Consider the following 23,107-nt stretch of genomic DNA (forward strand, 5'->3'; position numbering starts at 1 on the left):
ACCTGGCGCACAGTGCATCAGCACCACAAAAAATCATCTCAAAGTATGGCCACCTGTAAAGTCTCCGAGAACCGGAAATAAAATTGAAACTGAGCTCAGCATGGTGCACTCGGCCGACTACAACATGTCAGCCCTGATAATTCACAGCAAGTCACCTCCGTGGTCGCATATGAAGAGTGATAAGCTATCTGATGATGTGCATCTAACCTTCCGTTTGCGCATATAGGCTGACTTCGAAACCAAATCTTGCAAGGTACCAAGTCATGTTGCACTGTCTCCACCATCACATCGGTTGTATGTTTGATACGGCTGACATTCTGCCCCTGATGACTGGCAGCTGACAGGTGCATTGCCATACTCAAAACAATTATAGATGCATCCGCCACCTGGAACGCACGAACTTGACGTGGACTACGCCCAATGCGCGTCCACACCGCAACTTAAGGCGCGAAAGACCAAGTCAGCCATTTCGGAGTTGTGCTGTCTCATTCCCTCTGGTTTGTCCTAGTCTTTACCTTATGTTCTCCATATCATCAGCTCTAACGACAATATTCGACGGACTATCGAAGTACCAATCCGACTCCTGCTTTTACCACCATCACTACCATGGTATTCCCCCAAACCCCATCACCCATCTCCAGGCACCCTCAATGTGAAAAGGCTGGAGGGAACTAGACCGTTCAACCGAAGCCTGTGTGACATTCGCCTACAACGCCTCAGCTTTGCGAGACGTTACACACTCTGCATCGCGTATAATCAAGCATTGATTGCAGACATGGTTGCGAAGCAGCCGCCGCACAACTGAAGCCACCGCGTCCGCATCTCACAGACCACAAACTTGATCAGATGCCCACGACTTCGGCTCCTATTGGGGAGGGTCTGATGGTGCGACGTGTAGACTGGTGGAAGTGTGACTGGTACCCGGGTTCTGCGTCTGCACGAAAGGATAGTTGGTTGTATGCTAGGTATGTGTTTTTACAGAAGACTATATCTATGACGTTGGTTTGCGCTACTCAGGTGTCGAGCTATTGATATCTCACTGCTTCTGTTTGACCACAAACCTACTTGTTCATACTCCATTCCAGCTCACTGCGCGCTCATCACCTTACCATGTAATATCTAGCGTAGAACCCCTACCTCGTGTCCCCAGTCACATCCCGCATCAGCGCATTCCACAACATCCTCGCCTACCCCTACTTAGCTAAGCGCCTACACATCCAAGCCAAGCAGATCCAGCCGCGCGCTCCCGCCTGATCACCCGGTAACAGGTAGAATATGCGGGTAGCCCGGCGGTGACCCAGCGCTTGGTCATCACAGCGTTTTCACCGCATAAGGATGTCAGTGCGCGGGAATGTGCAGCGAGCGCTTTGGCGGTGGGAGAGGAGTGTGTTGGCGCTCAAGAATACCGTAGATGAAAAGAGAGGTTGGCGGTGACAGGCTGATTGGTCCAAGGAATAAGAGTCGGGTGATATGCAACCGTTGATAGGTCTTTACGATGTTGTTATTGCGCGGTTGTGGAAAGAGGGGAATGAGTTGCTGGGGAGTTTGAGAAACTTGTAGTCATTGTAAAAGTTTATTGGGATCAGATTCCAGGTCATTAATAATATTATAATTTAGCATTTATATAGGCTTCATGTTGTATGGCCATGGTTACTGTAGGGTATGTGTGGAAAGAAATCTCTGTAGTAGTGCTGTATATCGAAACCGCAAATCCAACCTTTTTGCCAACGCCTGGTATCATCCCTCATGTATTTCCCAACCCAAACACCATGCTCAAATAAGACAAATGAAAATAGCGTAGTTTGAATAGACTTAACCATCGCTGTCGCTCCGTCCGCAACTGATCACCCTGATGAAACTACTCGGTTTCTTCTTCACGGCCTGCCGCTCAAGATCCCGCCTTACCGTCCTCGCATTCTCCGCAGCCTCAATCCGGGCCCTCTCCAAGCGTTGATCCTCCTTACTGGTACTCTTCCGACCCTGCTTTGGTGCCTTTTCAGGGCTTGTACTTGGTCTCCTCGCTTCACAGTCACTATCCGTGCTGTCCATGCTGCCTTTTCCTTTCTTGCTAGTGCGACTCTTGACCTTGCGCTGAACCATCCATCCCGAGAGACCTAGTCTGTCTTCGCTGTCGCTGTCCCAATCATCCCAGGCACTGATCGCGTTTTCAAATGCTGTGTCGACCTGACTTAAGCTTGGTCGGGATGTTGTTACAGTAGATGTGTATGGGCAGAGGGTGCTGTATTCAGACAATGCCAGGCTATCGGTGCGCGCATGTGGGTATGCTGGTGTTGACAAGAGAGGGTTTGCTAGACTGGAACGTCGCGTAGAGCGTCCAGACTGCGTAGCCCATGGCGGCGATGTGGGGGTTATGGGAGGGGAGTTCATTGCCGAACGCGGTACATGTGAGTGCTGCGCAATCTGTAGACGAAGGAAAGGCTCATTAGGATCAGTAAGGGATGTCTTCCTCCTGCGTCCGAGTTCTGAAAGCGACTCAAAATCGGGTGGTGGCTGTAGTGCGGAGAGCCGAAACGACGAGTCTGAGATGTGCGCTGGCAGTGGGCAATATGAAGTTCGTCGTGATGGTGTTGACGTCGGAACGATGACATCATCGTTCAATGAGTTTTTGCGAAGTTTTTGGAGGTCAGTAGAGGCAAAGTTGCGTGCAGCAGGACTGAGAGGCGGAGTGGTTTCGCCGGTTGCAGAGGGTAGGACAATTGTTCTTGTACACCCTTCGCATACTCCGGAGGTGTAGGTGATAGGGAGCGTGCATGTCTTGCAGATAGCCACTGTCGTTGAGGGCGTTGCGGTATGACCACGTTTGAACTTGAAGTCGAAACTTGGCCGTATCGGTGATCCTTCCTCTGGTCGATATCCTTTGCCGCTATTTGGAATCATTAGAGGTGGGGGCTGTGACGGTTTTGTATTCCTCTCTCTCATCCTCGCTGTCTCTATGGCCTGCCGTTCGTACTTGTCCCAGAGGTTCGCTGTCTTTGCTGGTGTACCTGGTGGTGGTCGGGGATGTTTGAAAGGCGACACGCTTCTTGCGGATGGTGCAACTTCGTTTGGTGCAAGGACGGTAATGGTTGAGGTAGCCATACCGCAACTATACTGTATACTGGAGCTCACTACAAAGGCAAGGAAAGAAAGTAGTGAAGCCTAAGGATGCGAGGAAACCCTGACAAAAGCTTGGGTTTCGCATACGATATATACTTGTACAAGTCCAGTATACCGGGGCTTGAGCGGTGAGACACGATGTTTATCAGCCTAAAGGTCCGTCCCAAATAAGACACCAAGATCTGGCGGTGGCGGGGGATAGAGATACTTTGGTGTAGGCTAGGATTAGACGTTACGTTGCGCCGCATCCCCGGATTAGACAGCGCTGTACACTATTGATCGTCACTCAATGAGCGTGCAGTAGCAGATAGATCTCCACGTCTCTTTGGCTGCTTAGCGGACGTGCGATATGTGCTTGGTCCAATAGGCGCCACGCGGTGCGACGCAAGGCGTCACTGTGCTCCCAATGTGGTAGGGGTCTTAGGCGAAAAGAAAAGAAGCAAGGGAGCACTGTCTTGTCAGCATACTACTGGCGCCATTGGCGTCTGCCGAGAAACGCTCCCTAACACTGACGATATGCCTGCGCATGCGGGATGATGTGCAGTGCCCGCGTTGATGATACGGGTGATCTCCTTGCCGGACGCCATGGGGAATCGGACCACGGGCATTAGATTCGCCCTTATCATTTAGCAGAGAAGCCGTGGCACCTAAGCACATTTGTGCGGCTGTAGACGACGTTTTAGGCATCGTATTGGATTTCGTTGTTGTCGTACAGCATCACTGAGATGTGACTCGATGTACCCATGTACGTTTCGAGGTTCCTTCGCTGCCCAGGGTGGAGGAAAAAACACTGCGTATGCGTTGTTTCGCAAGTTACTGGGGAGAAAAATATGACGAAGCGGCGTTCAAGCCCTCATAACGAGCAGTCAATTAATTCGAGACGAGACGCAACCCTCGAAAGGAAAAACGAGCTATCGTGACGAGTCGAGCGAGGGCTAGAACATCGAGGCCTCGAGAAAAGGACAACTTACACGTCGATGTGCCTATGGTATATTCGATCTGTCTATACTGCCCTATCAGTGTCATGTTCAGCTCGGCGTCCAACGTTACATTTGGGAAGCACAGCTTCAAGTCCCGTCCATATTCATATCATCGAGCGTCTCAGCACCAGCCACACCACGATCGCCTCATCAGCCTAAATTGAGAACGTGGGCGGAAAAGTTCGGATCAGTCCACAATATAACGTCTTGGACTAGTTGGGACGCATGGGAGAAGGATGAAGTTGTGGTTCCAAGGTTTGAAATCCCCACGGCTTTCACGCTGCTGGTCTTGGCGCAGATTAGCGAAGCGGGACGGGATGGCGCCGCGACCAACAACAAGATGCACGGCTCGTCCTGGAGCGTCACCTCATTGATCGATAACTGTCCGATATGACGCAAGCTGCTTTTCGTCGTGCTGTGAGAAGAACTCAGCTCAGCCTTCGAGCACTTAGGCTATCGCGATAACACCTCGCACGCTTTACTCATCATCTCTCGCCAGACAGACCCAAGGAGGTTGCGGGCGTACACGGGCTTGACAAAGCAATGGGTCAACGCATGGCGACGCAATCTCACAGCATCGCGATGACTACGGTTGGTGTATGCGACAGGGAACCGCGCGGCTTCCAGTGTGATTGTTGACCTAGACATCGATATCTACATTGCCATCGACTGATCAGTCCAGCCCAACCGAGACACCTGGCAGTCTCAGCACAAATGTACGCTACTGTCACCCAATCCGGCATCTGCCATTGCACTTGTTCGTTCCTTTTGTCTACTTGAGCGCATTCAGCATCCACTCTAGCCGGCGATCACATGAGGGCACGGGACTGCATCGGCCCCGCACGCCCCGACACTGCATGAACGTTCATCATGTCAGCATCGGACAATGATCTCGACCCCAAACTAACCTTCTTCATCCAGCCAACCAAAGAAGCAAACACGGAGACACTGCAGTAATCGTATATCAACACAGTTAGGCTCCTGCAGCGCGTGAGAAGTTAGCAATTGATGAGGACCGTAATCTTGTCTTGCACGCACGGAACTCCACATACATAGCTTTGAGTCCGACCACAATGTCAACAATGTTTATCATCTGCTCCAGTGCGCTCTCCATGTCGCCGTTGCCCAACAAGCCCAAAAGCGACAGCGACGCAACTGCTTGGTTCTGGTCCTGGGTGTCTGTCTCTTACCCGAACTAAAGGATCGCGTTCGCTGCCGGTTTCCTGGGGTCTTTGGGTATCATGATGGGGTTCAACTTCACCAGTCTGCGCGATCTGGATCGGACGGATGGTACGGTGGTGCTACAGCAAGGTACGGCTCTTACAATTTTCGTCAACTTTTGTGCGGGGCTGATTGTGCGCCTCTAGCTGGTTATGATGAGAACGCGCCAGTAGACATTGTTCTCTATCCGCAGCCTTCGCCGGTCGACCCTAACGATCCTCTTCGCTGGCCTCGATGGAAGAAGCATGTCGCATTTGCTTCGGTTTGCGCCTTCACGTTTTTGACAAACTTCGCTATCGGAGGCTTAGCGCCAGCGTTCTACATCCTCTCGACCGAGTTCGACAAGTCAATGGACGAGACTTCGCATCTGCTCCTATATCCCATTCTGGTTTTGGGCGCGTTCAACTTCTTCTGGGTGCCGGTCGCCAATTACGTCGGAAAGAGGCCGGTCTTCGTATTCGCCAGTGCCCTGCTATGCGCATGCTACGTATGGGGTGCCATGGCAAATTCGTTCCAGAGTCTTTTATGGAGTAACATTATCGCAGCGTTTGCAGGATCCTCTACAGAAGCGTTGGGCGCAGCGACTGTCAACGACCTGTACTTTTTGCATGAACGAGGTAGCAAGATGGGCATCTACATGAACGCGATCGCAGGAGGCAACACATTGGGACCGCTGATCTGCGGCTTCATTGTAACGAACCTCAGCTGGCGCTGGCACAAGTGGATCGCTGTGATTCTGACGGCGCTGAACTTTCTCACCATCCTGTTGTTCGTCCCTGAAACGCGATACACGCGCGAAGAGATTAAAGGCGTCGGCGTGGCAATCTGCCCAAGCAACGATAAGATCGTCATGGCAGATGAGAAGTATCTCCGGCCAAAGTCTAGCAACCGAACTCTGCACCAACATGCAAAGAACACTTGGAGGCAAGAATTGAGCCTATGGAGTGGAGTTTCAGACACAAGTCTGCCGAAGATGTTTCTAAGGTATTTATGTGTTGAAATTGTTGAAGATATATTACTGATGTCAAAAAGGCCGTTTCCTATGATCGTATATCCGGCAGTCATATTCGCATTTCTCTGCTACTCCATCTCTTTAGTTCTCACTGTCGCGGTCAATATTCTCAATCCATTTGTGCTGCAAGCTCCGCCATACAATTGGAGCCCCCAAATCAATGGACTGATCAATATCCCAGGTATTGTGGGCAACTTGATTGGTGCTTGGGCAGGAGGTGAGCACCCAAGCTCGAGTACGACGAAACGTGTGCTGACTGAAGCTAGGCAATCTCGTGGACATCTGGTGCAAGCGACGGACACGAAGAATGCTCGGAATCTTCGAGCCAGAAAGCAGGCTCTATCTGGTTGCCATCCCACTCGTGATCACAACAGCAGGCTGTCTCGTGTTCGGTTACGGTGTGCAGAACCAATTATCATGGGTATCGCTCTTCTTCGGGTATGGCATGATTTCACTCGCCTTGACTGCCGTGCCGACGATCACAATGGCGTATGTCAGCGACTGCGCATTGCCGGTAAACTCAGACGTCCTACTGCTGGTGAACGGGCTAAAGAACATCGTGGCTTTTGGCTTTCTCTATGGCGTGGTGCCATGGGTTGAAGAGGCGGGTTATGTGAACGCTTTTGGTACTATGGCCGGTGTCTTTGCTGGCATAGTTGGTATTGGTGCTGTGTTGCTGGTCATCTATGGCGCCACTGTACGCCACACTTCAGCACAATGGAAGGTTATCCTGGGATGAGCAACGCGTGGACACCAATGTAATGTGTAGTAAAAGCCTAGTCAGCACGTGGAAGAAGCCGTGCAATGCATTAAAGCGTATCGGAACATATGCTGTGGTTGATGCAGTACGAAGCTTACTCTTTATGCATGTGAGATTGCTATGTAGCTCGGGCTTTTGCTTGGGATTGCTCTATGAGTTTGGTGTGCATCTTCTCGATTTCAGGGATGATGAGAGATTCGATTTCCAACGACGGCTCGCCCTGCGGTATCCCTTTCTCTGTTGCGATAGATTCGGTCGCCTGAGCATCCCTCCTTGTCTTCTGATCAGCCAATCCGACGAGCGAAGGCATGCCCGACAAACTCTTCGTTCTGCGGCTAGTAGGTACGCGTATCCATTTCTCACCATCTAGGACTGACACGAATACGACTTCCCATTTTCGGGTGAGTAGCAAATTTCCGATGACGAGATGATGCGAGTATTTGTTCAGCGCGTATTTGGCTTTGGTGACCAGTAGGGAAGGATCAGTCTCCAGCTTGAAGCTCACGATCATTGCATCAGGCGCCCAGCCATCAACGAGCTGCTTGAGGAATTTGGGAACAGGCTCGAGATCAATGATCAAGCTCTTGCCCTCGGTGCGCGCGGCGGGTGGCTTTACATCGCCCCCACGAGTTCCATCCGCGGCCTGGTGAAACTCTTCATTTGACTGTATCTTGTGCTCAACCATGCGGTCCTGTGGTACGAAGAAGTCGGACACAGCGGCAGCCAAGTAGAACATGGCTTTCGGCCCAAGTGGACGCATGAGCTGCGCAACCTCGCGCAGATTCCACAGGTACTCGGTGATAGTCACGTAGGACAAGATCAATAGCTTGTTCTCTCGCTTCACCTCGGTGTACTGCCGCAGCACGCGCAGCATCTGGTCCTGGTGCTCCTGATTCACCACTACTTGTCCGTTCTCTTCCTTCATGTAATCGAGGAATGAGCGCGTGTTGTGCGAGTAATGCCGCGAAAAGGGCAGGAGCGAGAATTGGCGGTGCAGGAAGATGACGGCATAGCCATTTTGGAGAAAGTATTCGGCGCTGGTCGCTCCTCGTGTACCGGCAGAGAAGTTGTCGATGTAGCGGACTGTCTGCTGTTCTAGAGGTACAGTGGTGCCACCCGAAGTGACTAGGACGACGCGACGACCCTCATCGGCATGTCGCGTGATGAATTCGCGCGCAAGAGTCGTGTTCGTTTTGAGGTCTTTTGGCGGCGGCTCGTTGGCGAAATAGTCGCTCTCTGCCTGTTGTGCGCTCGCATCCGTCATGGTGGCATGATGGAGTCGTTCCCTCGCTGCAACGGAGCTGAGCCATGGTGTGGTGGGGTAGCTCCGAGCGAACCCCTCCTCCCTGATGAGTAAGGCATACACCGGTGCGTACCAATTTCTGACAACGTCTACAGTTCAGCAACCTTCAACATCGCCTCGTCAGCACTTCACGTTTACCATAAAATTGCACGGCTATGAGGATAGACTATCTTCCAGTACTCTCCTGCGCAGCGCCCTCGTGCGAGGGCCCTCGAATTAAGGTTCTAGGTTCTGGAACAACAACGGCCTATTCGTTTCGAGACCGAGATATAGTGCACGACGGCTTCGGGTGCTTGGTCATTCCGCGAGAAAAATATGTCTTTTCTACCCTGACCTTCCAGGTATCTGGGTATCTCGCCATGAGTATGCAGGACTCCCCGAGTGATGATACGGTTTCCAAAGTTTGTTCCTGTTGTATGCTACAGTCATAGCGTCACCAAATTACCCGGGTACGGAGAAAGTATCTTTCACTTCGATCTCAACCGCTTCGCAAGCTAAGCAAAGATCGAGTTTCTAAAAGACATGTTGACGCCAATGATTGTCCATGGCTTGATCACGCGTCACTACAACGAGGATGGTACATTAGACAAACTCAGACTCGACCGATTGGGGCACGTTGATCTTAACGTCTTGGTTACGTGAGAGATTTCACGAGGAGTTCTATCCAATGCTGAGGGAACTACGTTGTGCGCAATACACAGGCGATTCGAATGACATGTGTGCTATGATCGGAATCGCGGCACACAACGTTTGATTTTAGCTCAAAACATCTAGTCCACCAGGCGTGTAACGGCACTAAGGTCTAGATAATGGTATTCTAGAATCACGTTGAGAATAGTCAATCATGGTCTGATTCTTTTCGGAGATTTCGAGAGCATAGTGTATTCCAAATGCTCCTTCACATTCTGTCTCCGCTCTCCAAGGTTGACGTGTTTGAGTTTAGTATATGAACCAAAGCTAACGTTCTTCTTGCAGAATACGCCAGACAATGGAGGGTGGGTCGGGGACGACAGGAAGAGCTGCCGTGCAAACCATATAACGGTGATAAGGATGTCGTACGACAGAGGAGCACTGTAGTCCATCAACTACTGCAGGGTCGCATGGAAGGGCCATGACTACATTAAGCTTTCGTCACAGGTAGCGGATACACCATAGTGTATGCTTGACTGTTGAGCTCGTGACATGTACGCCTGTTCTGAAACAGGTTCACGCCTTGTCGAATCTGGCCACCTCACCGGCTCCTGAGACCAGTGATAGCCAGAGATAACTGGAGTGTTTTGACAAGGAGATTCGGAGCAAACCGTGGAACCTTCCGTCCACTGTATGCCGTATTCAAACAGAAGAAGCCTAGTGCATGAAGCAGACCGAGGTTGTTGTTGCTAAGACCGTTGGAGATTCGAATGCGTGGTCGCATTAGGGCAAGCGTCCGGTAACCGCCCGATTGGAGGTTGGAATGTGGGACCGAGTATACTCTGCGGTAGCTTAATTTGAGTCAGGGTGTAAATGCGGCACAAAACAGTGTGCGGATGGACGCGCAATGAGTGCTAAGCAGGAGGCCAAAGTTTCGTTCATCAGAAACGTAGCCGTGGTGTTGAGTTTGGGTCTGGAAACTGTAAGTGCTAACCGAAAGATAAGGGTTTCGGCTTCCAGAAGTGACATGTCCACAAGCCAGCATGGTGAACCGAGACGGCCACTGGGCTCTTGCACTCATTGGGAATAAGTGAAGATGGACGTGGATGATGTTGCTCGCAGACGACGCGAAAGTTTTGACGCGCTGTCACGTGCGATCGGCAGCTAGTGTGTTTATGTAAGCAAAACAGCGCGTTTGCGAAGTGAGAGAGCAACAGCTGTCCGGCAACGACTCTCGACCGTCACCGCTCCATCTCTCCATTGTCGCAACCCTCCGCCTTTGTCCGTATTGTATATTCTGACGCGATCGCAAGAATGTAAAGGAAACAGCTTCTCGGAAGGTCTGGATAGCAGAGCTAACGTGGCGCAGGGAGGCGTTCAACGACATCTATCTCAATCTTTCGCGGAAGCCTGGCGCGGCTCGATTTTCAGACTCGGGCTTTGGCTGGAAGCCCGCAAACGGCGGCGAAACCTACACTTGCGACCAGTCACAGATCCAACAAGCGCAGTGGAGCCGAGCCGCGCGCGGCTACGAAATCAAGATCCTCTCGCGCAACGACGGCGTTATACAACTTGATGGATTCAAGCAGGAAGATTTTGACCGCGTATCCAAGGTCTTCAAGTCTTGGTACGGCATAGGTCTCGATAACCGGGAGCATGCCCTGCGCGGCTGGAACTGGGGAAAGGCCGACTTCGGTAAGGCCGAACTTACTTTCAACGTCGCCAACCGCCCTGCCTTCGAAGTGCCCTATACCGAGGTCTCCAACACAAATCTGGCAGGCAAGAACGAAGTGGCCGTCGATTTCTCATTGCCTGCCGAAGGCGACGCTGGCGCGAATGGAAACCTCGGAGGAGCCAGATTCAGAGGCAAGAAGTCCGCAGGTGCTCGAGACCAGCTCGTCGAGATGCGCTTCTACATCCCTGGTACAGCCTCGAAGAAGGAGAAGACAGAAGACGGCGAAGAGGGCTCTGGCGCTGAAGATGTCGAAGAGACAAATGCTGCCAACCTATTCTACGAGACACTGATGGAGAAGGCTGAGATTGGCGAAGTCGCTGGTGACACATTTGCTACCTTTTTGGATATCCTACATCTCACGCCTAGAGGTCGATTCGATATCGACATGTACGAAAGCTCGTTCCGGTTACGCGGTAAGACATACGACTACAAGATCCAATTCGATTCGGTCAAGAAGTTCATGGTCTTGCCGAAACCCGACGACATGCATACCCTCATCACCGTTGGTCTGGATCCTCCCCTCCGACAGGGTCAGACGCGATACCCCTTCCTCGTCATGCAGTTCAAGCGGGATGAGGAAGTCAACCTTGATCTCAACATGAAGGGAGATCTGTTGGAGGACAAATACAAAGACAAGCTGCAATCCCACTACGAAGCTCCTATTGCTACAGTTGTAGCGGACATCTTCCGTGGTCTCAGTGGAAAGCGTATCACTAGACCGTCTCGAGACTTCATCAGCCATCACGAGCAGTCGGGTGTCAAGTGTTCGATCAAGGCCAACGAAGGTCACTTGTTCTGCCTTGACAAGGCATTCATGTTCATCCCCAAGCCGGCAACCTACATCAGCATGGACAACATCGCCTCTGTGACCATGTCGCGTGTTGGTGGAGCTATGGCTGCAAGCCGTACGTTTGATATTACCTTCAGCATGAAGAACGGCCAGGCTGAGCATCAGTTCTCCAACATCAACCGGTGGGTAATACTAATCTCAGACTAAAGACGCTGAAACTGACAAATACGTAGGGAGGAGCAACAGCCACTCGAGAATTTCTTCCGTGCCAAAGGTATCAAAACTAAGAATGAGATGGCAGACGATGTTAGTGATATCATTTCCTCTTACGCAAACTTGGCTGACATAGTGATACACAGTCCGGAGCCATTCTGGCAGCTGCTCTTCAAGATGAAGATCTTGCATCCAGCGATGATGGAGCACCAGCAAACCGCGGTAGTGCCGACGAGGATGACGAAAGTGTAGATGAAGACTTCCAAGCAGACTCGGAGTCGGAAGTTGGTGAGGAATTCGACTCCGATCATCAAAGCAGCGGTTCCGACAGCGATGCTGAAATGGACGATGCGGAGAGTGACGGCGACGCCGGAGAGGCGGTACCAGAACGTCCTAAGAAGAAGCAGAAGGTGTCGCAATAGTGACAGCCCTTGCAATGACCATAAGCGGGCACGGGGGCGCGGGTGGACGGCGGTGAAGGGGGCGCCGCATCATCTTCCGATGCTTGCGTGCTCATCGAAGATTGGGAATGCGATGATGATGAGGTTCGTCGCGCTGCCGCTGTTAACGCTTCGAGCGCGTTGTCGTCAAAGCTCGCCCAGGTCGTGGAGGACGGTCCGATCTTTCTCATAGGTTATTGTGAAACTTGGCAGGATGGCAGGAAGTGAACTTCCGGTCGTGAAGACAGGGAAAAGCACCCCTAATGCGTAGGTAGTCCAGGTAGAAGGGCCGACCTGCATCCTTAGCCGAACACGCAGCGACCAGGAGAAAAGTTTAAATTCAGTGGCAAGTTAGCGTCCATAATCCGGCTAGTTTACTCCCAGCGAATGCTTGCAGCGTCTACAAGTGGTGTCTGCATTGCAACTCGGCCGTGGCTCGGCTGACTGCGGCGCTTGACGCGACCTGGCGTGGGCGCGGCGGGCCCATGTTAGTTCCTTACACTGAAGTCTGGCTTCTCACACACCAGCTAATTTGAGCAACGCGAGCGCGATTCAGATTTGTGCACTAGCCCAGGAGCAATCCTTTCGTCGATTTTCGTAACCTTGCTCATGGTGACGGTGGATCCGCAACTGGCGCGAACCCATGCTAGACCCCGCATCTAACCATCGAGTATCAAACGCTTTATCGCCCTCGACATACTGGTATAGATATAGGGCAGCTCTCTCCGACTCATGTGGATGCTTTTTCTTACCCACTTCCCTCGGCACGAGGCTATGAGATCTTAAGCTTTTTCGCAACAAGACCCACACGATAGAACTACTTGCAATGCGATCACGAACCGGATGGTACGTGTACTTGTGCTTCTACATCGTCGCCTACTGACCTTCGCTATAGTCTCACTTGCCGTCAGCGGAAGCTGAAGTGTGATGAAAAGAAACCTGTGTGTGGGCAGTGCACCAAAGCCTCAAGAGAATGCATTCCCAGCTCAGGTATCGTCTTTCGCCACCAGCACAATGCCTCCATGAACGGAGAAGACTCAGGGGATGAGAACTCCCTAAAAGGCTTCTACGCGTACAAGAACACATTTGACGAGGATGCCATCTGGATGGACATTCCTAAGCATGGTGAGACCTTCTAAGGTCCTCGTGTCACCCATGCAGCTCGGCTAATGCTCTGCAGTAACCTTCATCAACACCACCAACCCATATCTTGATCCTGGCACACCCGATTTCGACAACATGTCGACAGCATCGATGGAATCGCCCGGACCATTCGAGACTCGCTCTTTGCCTTCATGGCGTACTCACAGCAACTTTCATTCAGTTACCAGCACACCTTCCAGCATGGGGCCAGATCTAGCTCCGACCAGCGTTCCTTTCTGTTACACACCTGACCTCGAAGCGTTACCACCACTGATGCAGTCACCACCAGCCTCAGTCGTAGGAACGCCCCTTTCTCCACCTCTTTCATTATGCAACCGACGCATACATCCCGTGATGGACTTTACTGCCTCGACAGCCTCGCCACCAATAGACCCCCGTCTCAACTCACCATACGACTCCGCCGACCACATGCACCGCTCCGTTTCAATAGCAAGCTCAAGACGCTCACCACCTCGATCCGATAGCGGTGTCTCTATCGTTCAAGACGATCACGAGATTGCTTTCCTGCTCCGGTGGTTTTCAGAAGGTCCTGGCTACTGGATGGATTTGTACGACCTCGGCACCTACTTCGCGTCTTACGTTCCTGTACAGGCACGTGAGAACCCACTGCTCAAGTACGCAGCTGTTGCTTGTGCAGCGAAGTCTCTTGCACGTGTTCAGGGCCGCAAACCCGTCATGGGAGGTAGCGTAACGCGTCAAGCTCGCATGGAACAGTACCCCGAGGCATCAATGGTGGATTGGAAGCACAAGGCGGCAGTATACTACGACACAGCTGTATCACTACTGCTTCAGGCTCTCAAGATGGATGTCGCCTCCTCTCCCGACGAGTCAGAATGCGAACTAAGAAATACCAACTCGGCCTACGATGGACCAGCACCCAAGCGACGACGAACATCAAGCAACACCTCGTTTGTATCCAACACCGACGAACTACTAGCAGCATCGGCCATCCTTTGTGTCTATGAGTTCTTAGATACTTCCGTCTCAGATTGGACAAAGCATCTGAATGGTGCCAAGTCTTTGCTCGTGCTTTCACAAGAGCACGTTATGCCATTACAACTACCAAAACCCACATCTTCGGTACCATCCGCAAGCTTCAACTTTGCCTCTAAGGCTCGACGAGCAACCTTCTGGAACATTGCCAGACAGGATATGCTCGCAGCCTTTATAAACAAGACTAACACACGATTGGACACCGAGGACCTCTCATTATGGAGAGAAGCTGGCCTCAAGATCGATGATCAAGGCTACATCATGCCCAGTAATACGACAGTATGTGGTTTCCCGGAAGACAACGACGTGATGAGGGAAGACCTCATCTGCAATGCCCTTGTCTGGCTCATGGCCAAGCTAGTCAACTTCATGGCTGCAGGCGACGAAGTTTCTAATGAAGCCGGCATGGCATGGGCAGGCGTCCCTCAGCGAACCCTCCTGGATTACTGGTTCAGTCTACGAAAACAGTTCCAGGTCTGGCATGATGGCCTCCCGGTCACATTCAAACCTTCCGCCAGGGTACCTTCGCAAGCATCCGGGCCGATGTCCACCAACGATAACGTGTCCATGTTCACAGAGGTCTGGTACTCTATACCCATGTGCGCCTCCACCATGCAGACATACCACATGTCACAAATTCTCTTGTTCATGAACAAGCCACACGAGTCCACCCAGGGGCGCAGCACTGTCGTCGCCCGCATGAACTCTTACCAGTCGGTTCTGGCCACCTGCCAGAAGCACAGCCGCGAAATTGTTGGCATTTCGCTGGCTCGGTCTGACGAAGCGGTCCGGATCCACTCCGTGCAACCCCTGTTCACTGCTGGCCAGTGCCTCAGCGACGCACGAGAACGCCAAGTCGTTTTACATCTTCTACGTGACATTGAGTCCGATATTGGTTGGGCCACGGACTACCGCGTGCGCCAGCTGTTCGAGCAGTGGCAAGGAGAAGAATCAGAGGGTCTGGTACCATGAAGCACTCCACTTGGAGGCTTCAACAGCCACACAAACTTTACCCCTTAGCAAGCCCGCCGCCAGCCTCCTGCTGTCAGCCTCAGCCATGAGTCTAGGTACTACCAACAGCTTAGTCTGGGTAGCAGAGGTCCCGTAAAAGCCACTACTAGCGTGCGCCTGGCCCTTGTCCATGGTGCGGGAACTATCGGAAGACTAGAGGAACACCAACTGTCAGTCCCAAAACCGACACAGGTCGCCCAGACCTCATCGAGCGCAACGCCGATGATCGGACGGTCTGCTGCAATGCGACCGCACGGGCTGCAGCTTCAGATTGTGGAAGAAGCGTGTAAAGAAGGATCAGATAGCAGGAAGATTAGGATTGCAGTAGTAGCCTGCATCCGACATAGATAACAAGCATACATAGAGATCGAATAGAAGCTTATCGCGCTTTGCAGAATATTTTCCTTGACTACGAATATGCAAACGTGACCTGCTAATTTTCTCAGCCCGACTGCATCATCACAACATGCACCAACAACATGACAACATCACTTCGAACATGAACTGCTTGACCGCTACCGCTTGATGCCGTCTTATCCGAATAGCTTCTCATTACCCCATACCCACTCTGAAACCAAGAGATTCTAGATACTCTACCTGTGAACTAGGCCTGAGTTTTCCTTCTGGAAGGGAGACTTCGCGCCTCTAGCAAGCACAACATACACCGGTCGGCGTTTGACGAGCGGACAAGCCAGCTGCACCCCCACTTTTCTTTCTTCGCCGCCAGTGCGGATCCGGTTCGCGACCGGATGGCAGTATCCATAGTACGCGCGAGACACATTTGAGTGCCCTGCATATATTGCCTTGCAATCACGGCCCAATCCGCGTGCTAGGATTGGCGATATATGACGCATGCCTAATAATGCGTGGTATACCTTGGAAAGAGTCTGAGACACCCTGGGATGCAGCAGGCCGTTCTTTATTCGGGGATTTTTTCCCCGGCGGTGCAATGTGGCGGTGCTTCGGCGGTTTGAAGATCATTATATCACAATCACCAAATGCGAGTGCAGTTGCGCACGCCATGGAAAGTTGCTGTCACAAGACCTGCGTAAATCGTGAAAGGTATGTGGAAGACTAGCTGATCATCTCGGACGCGAATTTGGTAAGGACGCTCGGCGAATAGAGAAACGTGGTTTAAAGTTTGGTTCTAGAGGAACGCCTGGGACGGGAAGAAACGAGGTGCGTGCCTCGTAACGAGTCGGGATTTTACCATTGGGGTATCCTGGCTCGGTGTCTTGGCGGACGCTTTGTGGAGGATGCTTGGTAGTCTGATGATGCACAATTGCTCTCTTACCTTGAATATGCACGTGTTTGCTGGCGAAAGTGTCGGGAACTGCCCTTCATGACATCATAATCATGCACCTTGAATCCTTCGTATATAGAGTATGGCCGACGAGCACTGTGGATATCCGACAGGGCGTTTACAGCGTATGAACATTATGCATTGTTCTACACCGCAACGCTCCAAGTACGCTAAAAGAAATCGATCTTTGACTTGACCGGATGGTGGCTGCCTCCAAGTATTGCAATCTTAGAGCTGCAGCGCGATGCATATGCACATGCAAGCAAGACACCGCTTCCACCTATGCACGATGGCGTAGCCATCAAACGCTGGATAAGCGAGGGATAGGATACAAGGGCTTCTCGAAGATTTCCTGCTGCAGGTTAGTGAGGCTTAACGGCGCCTAGTGTACACTACTGCAGGTTTTCATGCATTCCACTAGTGCGCGGGCAAGCTGATGGTGTAGGAGCTATCGGATTCCCTCTTTAGGTGGCGTTCGTTGCGGCTCCGCGGTTTAGCCGTGAGCTGGGAGATGAGACGCAGGACGCGTAAAGTAGGTGTGAGAAATTGTGGTCTGAGAATGACGTACGGATCTGCTGTGAATAACCTCAGATGTTTGTTTACGGACATCTATATAGCCGAAATAGTCCTCATTACCCTGGACCCATGATATGTCTCAACCGGAATGAGTCTTGCGTAAACTTCGTTCAAGAGTGTGACAGAAGTTTCAATTCGCTAGCGGGGCTCTAGTCCCAGCCAACGGAACAGTAGGTCAGAACACTCAGGCGCTATGTTACAGCGCTACTTTAAACCTCATGCGGCAGAACGCACGAGTTAGTTTGCTGCGTGGTAGGTTGGCAACGTGCATGCCTCGTGGTTGGGCTCGAGCTCAGAGGTTATCGAAGACCTTTAGGCTTTCACACGTACTCCAGGATACTGAGTATGCTTGCTGCCGATCCATCGCCGAAACCAGCCCCCACGGCATCTCGACTGCCTTTACAGGCATTGCCGAAAGTGATGTGTTGTCTCGGTGTCCACGAGCACAGTCTGGAGGAAGTCAGATGCATGCATGAGATCAGAGGCGAACACGCCGAGTTCGCGCAGCCTGGGAATACGTGTTGACCGATCATTTACGACGCTCTCTGCGTGTCGCCTCTCCTTGCTGCCGCAATAGTGGGCGATACCGTCCGATACGATGGTCATGATAGCCGAACACGCCGTTACCAGCCACTCATCCACATTCCGCTTGGTGTTGAGAAATACGCTGACGCGCTAAGTGCAAGAGGTGCCGAATTAGCCGACCGCCAATGTCTCTTACATCTTCGCTTTCAGGCCTCAATCCTATCATTCGCAACGTGTTATCGGCGACCTCGTCACAAATTCACAGTCAAAGCGGTGAAGATCGGACTCAGACATGGGTAGGCGATGTCATCGCAAACCGGTGATTTGATAGAGGGGGTGCTGATCTTGGGGTCGCGGGATATTAACTTGGCGGGTCCCTGGATCCCAGTCTACTGGATAGATCTATCCGGCGGAACGATGGAACCGGGGCCCGTGCACGAGTCACCCAAATTTCTGTCCTCTTGACATGTGCTTGGGGCCGGGGTAGAGGAGCGGATTGTCGCGGGCTTGTGATGTTTCGCCGTTGTTGCGGAATCAACCGTGGCGTAAGTATGCATGACATAAGACCGAACGTTGGACTGAAAATCACCACCTTCATGGGAAATGCAGTCCCTGCCCCGGCGGCTTACAGTGTAGAAAGTAAGCTCGGTGGCAACTAGCGGCGCTCTGTCCCTACGTAGTCGTAGGATAGCCTTGTGTGACGCAAGACTACCTCTTTTGGTGTTGATGAATTAAAAGGGTGTGCCTGTGACGTCACTGTGAACATTTTTGGACTTCCTCTCTCTCACCTCTTGATGTACCGACTCGAGGTTGTTCTAGGGCTCCTGCTCTTCACTTGTGGTCCATGGCTGCGAGGCCATTACATCGGTCTCTTATGAGCGTATGATGCGCTACGAGAATGCAGCGTTGGAACAGTTCTGGACGCTGCTAGACATCGACCGTCTCGTACGGCCTTGTTCGTGAGCCTGACTCTTTGGGCGCGCTATGTTTTGTTATGGATACGGATATGGCGAGCCCTTGCTTTCAAGGAAGCAGAGCTTGAGCACCGATGGAGTGGTGGTTGCATGTTGTTGTGCGGCTTTAGCAAGAATGACAACAGCGATATGATGGAGAGCAATAGGTACTTCCTTCTGCATTCACGAAATGCGGCAGCGAATCTGAAGTAGAGATCTAGTCCTGGACGTTGACGTAGAGAAGGATCTAAGCCTTGCCCAAAAGCTTCTAGCTCTCGACTATATCTGACCCTGAGCCTTGCCGCCAAGCCAGACACCGGACGTCACTTCGACGTAAGGGTCCTTCAGATTGAGATAGAAGAGGAACAGGATATACTTCCGGGTTCAGAGCCGAGCACGCAATAGTGTACGAGGGTATTTTTGAGTAGGGGCGGCTATTGAAATGCAACGCGCACAGCGGATGTGAATCTTCCCGTCTTTCTTTCCGTATTGTACATTTTGCAAAGCCCAGTGTATACCAGCGAGCCTCAACATACTGTCGTTCTTGCCCGTGTACTACCTAATGAGGCTAGAGGCCGCCCCCCAAGTAACAAGCATTGATCAACACCGTGCCTTAGATTTGGACCAACACGCACGGGTATCGGCAATCTGGTAGCAAAAAGAAATCAGAAAATCATACGTTACACACCCAGACGCTGTTGCCCGCTAAGCTGGAACGGCCCTTCCGCCGCAATCAACACTGCTTCTTTGGGCATGTACTGCTCCGCTCACGCATTGATCGGTGAAGAAAATTGTAGTCGCCACGATCCGCGATTCAGGTATAGCGTATCCCGTCCACTGGGGAGCATGTCCTAGGTATACTGTTTCAGAAAAGCTTGGTTCCGACGATTGCAGCTGAAATCATGCATAGTATGTCGACCCCGGATACATCATATTCCTAAACGCGAAATTCGAGGCGAGTGTGATGCAGTCGTGCCATGGAAATAGCAGAGGGCAGATCCACCTCTCTACTATCTCCTAACCCCGCAATCCATGCTCATCCGACGCATAGCAGTGTCTACGTTGGAGGAGCTACCTGATAATGGGTAGATATGATACCACTTCTCCTCATCTGTTCCATGGGAACGAATGTGGCAGTACCAACATTACTTTCGCAACCCGAACGCACAGACATTGATATCAGCCAACACGTACTGTCAGCCAAGTCGCATAGACAGAAGGAGTTAAACATCGATTATTGTAAATACTATCATGCACGAGGGCTTACGTGGTTGCGGCACGGCGTCGACGCCGACACGTGGGACAACGGCAAGTGTCCGGCGTAGGCTTGCCGCTAGACAGGCTATACACAGAGTACCCACATAGTAGCCCAGCTCCATCGAGGCCACCTCATCTATCCCTACTCAAGAGTCCACGTTGATTCTGGAAGCTGTCGTTTCTGGCCGTGGCTGCATGCTCAGGCGTGATTCTGACTCGAAGCGTCCTCAACTACGTCGATCACGCCCCTGCTAGGATCTGCGTCTCTTCTGTAGAAGTTCTGGTTGCAGCATGGCGATCAGGGTCTTGCGGTATGGCAACGCTAGCAGTAGCCGCATTGTAATGGCCCTGCTCCTGAGGCTCATCATCGGGTGACGGGAGCGTGTTCAAATCCTTGACTAAATGCTCCTGTTCCGCGGATGGCTCTTGCCCAGTAGTTTCTATCGCCAGTATTTCCTCTAAGGGCGCAGGCTTCGTTTGAGCAGCCAATCCTGTATCGTTGCGAGAAAAGTCATTTCTCTGCATTGAAGCCTCACAAGCATCGCGATGAGCGCCTAAAGGCTGACTTGGGCTTTCCGTGCTTGCCGTCTTGAAACTCTCATGATTAGTCGGGGTCGGCTGCAAGCCTAGCAGATCAGGCAGCAATCCTTGTGTGCCGACTTCAGATGCATCGTGAGCTTTGCAAGAAGTATTCTCCGTTGACCCGGTTTGCGGTGAGCCGTATTCGGAGGAGACAGTCGATTGGGGCTCCACACTATTCGTGCTTGGTCGAGCTGCATTGCCCTGGCATTTTGCCTCACTAGTCACCTGCGTATCCATGTGGGGCTCATCGTGGGGTCTGGCAGCGTCTCGCACTTGATCGGCGCACATCGCCGCTGTGGTTGCTGTTTCTGGAACAGCGTCACTTCTTCGCTCCAGACCGTCGTCTCCAATATTCTCCACTCGACCTAGAATTCCGTCAACTTGATGATGATCGCCATGTGCTCTTGTTGTTGTTAAGGCAGAGATTGAGCTATCTGTCATCTCTTCAACACCATCTGGCGCACCGTCAAGCTGTGGTTGTTTCTCTTTTCGTGATGTCTCCCGGTTCCGTCTGCTTTTCAGACTTCTAGTTTGCGCTGGCTCAGCGCTCGAAGCTCCCTTAGCTCTTCGCGCAAGTCTCGCAGCACGAGCGTCTGTAGGAGCACGTTCATTCTGGTTCAGCTCATCTATTGCTACGGCATCTTCCGTTTGAGTGATTGCGTGTTCAGCAGCTGCAAGTTTTTTCAATTTCGCCCATGATTTTGCTTTTTCGCTCTGTCCTGCAAGCTCGTCCTCGCTCAGCTCAACCCACTTGGCGCCGACTTTCTTCATACCGGTGAACTTGAGAAACGTCAGGCCGGAACCGCTGGTATCCATGTACTCCGATCCTTCAGGCGGTGCGTTCCTTCCCCGCACGTACATTTCGCTCGGTCGATGAAACTGCTCACTGCTCCTGTAGTCGTCGTAAAATTGGACTGAATCCGAAAACTTTAGTCGCTTGCGTCCTGTTGATGCTGCTGCGCTGCGTGATCGTTTGGGCGATGGCCGGAGTGAGAGCGGTATACCTTCTCGTTCATGCGGTGCTAAACCAGATGTGTTTCCAAATCGCTGGGTAGTAGGAGAGTGAGATCGCCGTCGCTTAGTCCCAGGTATCTGCTCTTCATCTTGATTGGTATCATCTCCGTCGTTTGAGTCCCTGTTTTCAAGTTGTGCATCCTGTCCGTCTCTTGGTGATCCGGGCGCCTCAACAGTCATCAACCAGTTGTCAAACTCCATATGAGCTCTCATGTGGTTCTCTCGCGCAAAAGACTTAGTGATGGAATCGCGCTTGTTTTCGAATACAGCCCAATCAGCATCTGCAGCTCGAATCGCATCATAGAGAGAGTCGAATTGTTGACATGTACTGCATCCTGCATGTGGCGTGTCGGGCGATGTTGTCGGTGTGAGTCCCGTTTCAGACACCACAGCCAGGACTCTGGCACATGATTTGCATTTTACAGACTCGTATTTGGCGGCCATCCAGTCGGTGTTTGGTTGTGAACGTGGTTGTGTTGACGAGGTGTGGGTGTTCGATCGAAGATTTGTGGACGTGGATCTTGCGAAAGTGATGAGTAATGAGCCCTTGCACAATTATCGAATCATGTATGTGGAGGGGCACAGATGGGTATGTAGTCGGGTAGTGGGGATGGTTGATACAAGGTGATTGCCAGTGATCAAGAAACAAAGACGCGACTGTGGAGATGTCGCGACTTCAATAACAGCGCGCCAGCCTTTATCGCTTCTGCAAACAAATATCGTACCCTATGAGAGCGAAAGTCGAACCAGAAGAGATGAAAGGAGATACATGAATGACAGCATTGAGATTGCATGGCTGAGTTGTTTCCTGACAACCATATCGTTGTTGCCACACGATGATCCCTGCTCGGCAGTCCCCTTTCTCGCTTCCACAAACAGCAACTACGATGTTTCGTTCTTCCACAGTCTTCACCGCCCGCTGTTCTCTCGACGGAACTGTCGCGTCAAACTGGCGACCTCAAAGCCCGCGTCGTCCATGAACTGCGGCGACACGTAGTGCGCAAGCCGCGAACACCTGAGTTGGAGTCGCGAATGAACGCGTCAGACAAACCCATTCACGCAACGCCGGTGACGTCATCAGGATCATGCGCAATCAAAACACGACCCAAACTTCTAATAGCGAGGTACTCCTAGTGGTTCAAGTCTAGGAAGTCAGGCTATGAGAACAAAACTGTGATCTTATCGTGGACGCGCGGGAACATAGTGCATCATCCTTCGACCAAACGCTGTTTGACGCTGGAGGATTCGATAGTAACTAGGTACCTTGAAGAACAAAAACATTGCATAGGCGCCAGGACGGCTGAAAAATATTCTCGGCGCGATTCACATTCGAAAAGAACGCCAACAACTCAGACCAGACGTCAAACCAAAGGCATCAAACGAAATGCCGCTGGTCTCACCATGATCGATCTTATCGAATCGCATCAGACAGAACGAGAAGCCGCTATTGTGCTTCAGAAAATCCACAAGTCAGTTTCAACAACCCGAAAATATTCCTGAGCTCCTAGTGTGAGTCGTAGTGTGGTCT

General features: G+C 51.7%; 6 protein-coding genes across 6 annotated transcripts; 3 read left to right on the plus strand and 3 right to left on the minus strand.

Annotated features, from left to right (window-relative positions):
- Nucleotides 1–1,812: 1,812 nt before the first annotated feature.
- On the minus strand, nucleotides 1,813–3,099 carry GT037_009813 (uncharacterized protein; the record flags this gene model as incomplete). The annotated part of the gene is made up of 1 exon (XM_038934860.1): nucleotides 1,813–3,099. One exon carries the CDS (start codon nucleotides 3,097–3,099, stop codon nucleotides 1,813–1,815), a length of 1,287 nt encoding a protein of 428 aa, XP_038782661.1.
- Nucleotides 3,100–5,338: 2,239 nt separating this feature from the next.
- GT037_009814 (mfs general substrate transporter) lies at nucleotides 5,339–7,069 on the plus strand (the record flags this gene model as incomplete). The annotated part of the gene is made up of 4 exons (XM_038934861.1): nucleotides 5,339–5,408; nucleotides 5,465–6,302; nucleotides 6,351–6,547; nucleotides 6,597–7,069. The coding sequence occupies 4 exons, from the start codon at nucleotides 5,339–5,341 to the stop codon at nucleotides 7,067–7,069; spliced, it is 1,578 nt and encodes a 525-aa protein (XP_038782662.1).
- A 139-nt stretch (nucleotides 7,070–7,208) lies between these two features.
- On the minus strand, nucleotides 7,209–8,354 carry GT037_009815 (phosphopantothenate-cysteine ligase; the record flags this gene model as incomplete). The annotated part of the gene is made up of 1 exon (XM_038934862.1): nucleotides 7,209–8,354. One exon carries the CDS (start codon nucleotides 8,352–8,354, stop codon nucleotides 7,209–7,211), a length of 1,146 nt encoding a protein of 381 aa, XP_038782663.1.
- Nucleotides 8,355–10,129: 1,775 nt separating this feature from the next.
- On the plus strand, nucleotides 10,130–12,183 carry GT037_009816 (fact complex subunit pob3; the record flags this gene model as incomplete). Its single annotated transcript, XM_038934863.1, has 4 exons — nucleotides 10,130–10,200; nucleotides 10,393–11,730; nucleotides 11,782–11,854; nucleotides 11,908–12,183. 4 exons carry the CDS (start codon nucleotides 10,130–10,132, stop codon nucleotides 12,181–12,183), a joined length of 1,758 nt encoding a protein of 585 aa, XP_038782664.1.
- Nucleotides 12,184–13,027: 844 nt separating this feature from the next.
- GT037_009817 (c6 zinc finger domain-containing protein) lies at nucleotides 13,028–15,330 on the plus strand (the record flags this gene model as incomplete). Its single annotated transcript, XM_038934864.1, has 3 exons — nucleotides 13,028–13,047; nucleotides 13,097–13,326; nucleotides 13,382–15,330. 3 exons carry the CDS (start codon nucleotides 13,028–13,030, stop codon nucleotides 15,328–15,330), a joined length of 2,199 nt encoding a protein of 732 aa, XP_038782665.1.
- A 4,893-nt stretch (nucleotides 15,331–20,223) lies between these two features.
- GT037_009818 (uncharacterized protein) lies at nucleotides 20,224–22,023 on the minus strand (the record flags this gene model as incomplete). Its single annotated transcript, XM_038934865.1, has 1 exon — nucleotides 20,224–22,023. The coding sequence occupies one exon, from the start codon at nucleotides 22,021–22,023 to the stop codon at nucleotides 20,224–20,226; it is 1,800 nt and encodes a 599-aa protein (XP_038782666.1).
- Nucleotides 22,024–23,107: the final 1,084 nt, after the last annotated feature.

Source organism: Alternaria burnsii (genome assembly GCF_013036055.1).
Source record: "Alternaria burnsii strain CBS107.38 chromosome Unknown 725, whole genome shotgun sequence".
Lineage (NCBI taxonomy): Eukaryota > Fungi > Ascomycota > Dothideomycetes > Pleosporales > Pleosporaceae > Alternaria > Alternaria burnsii.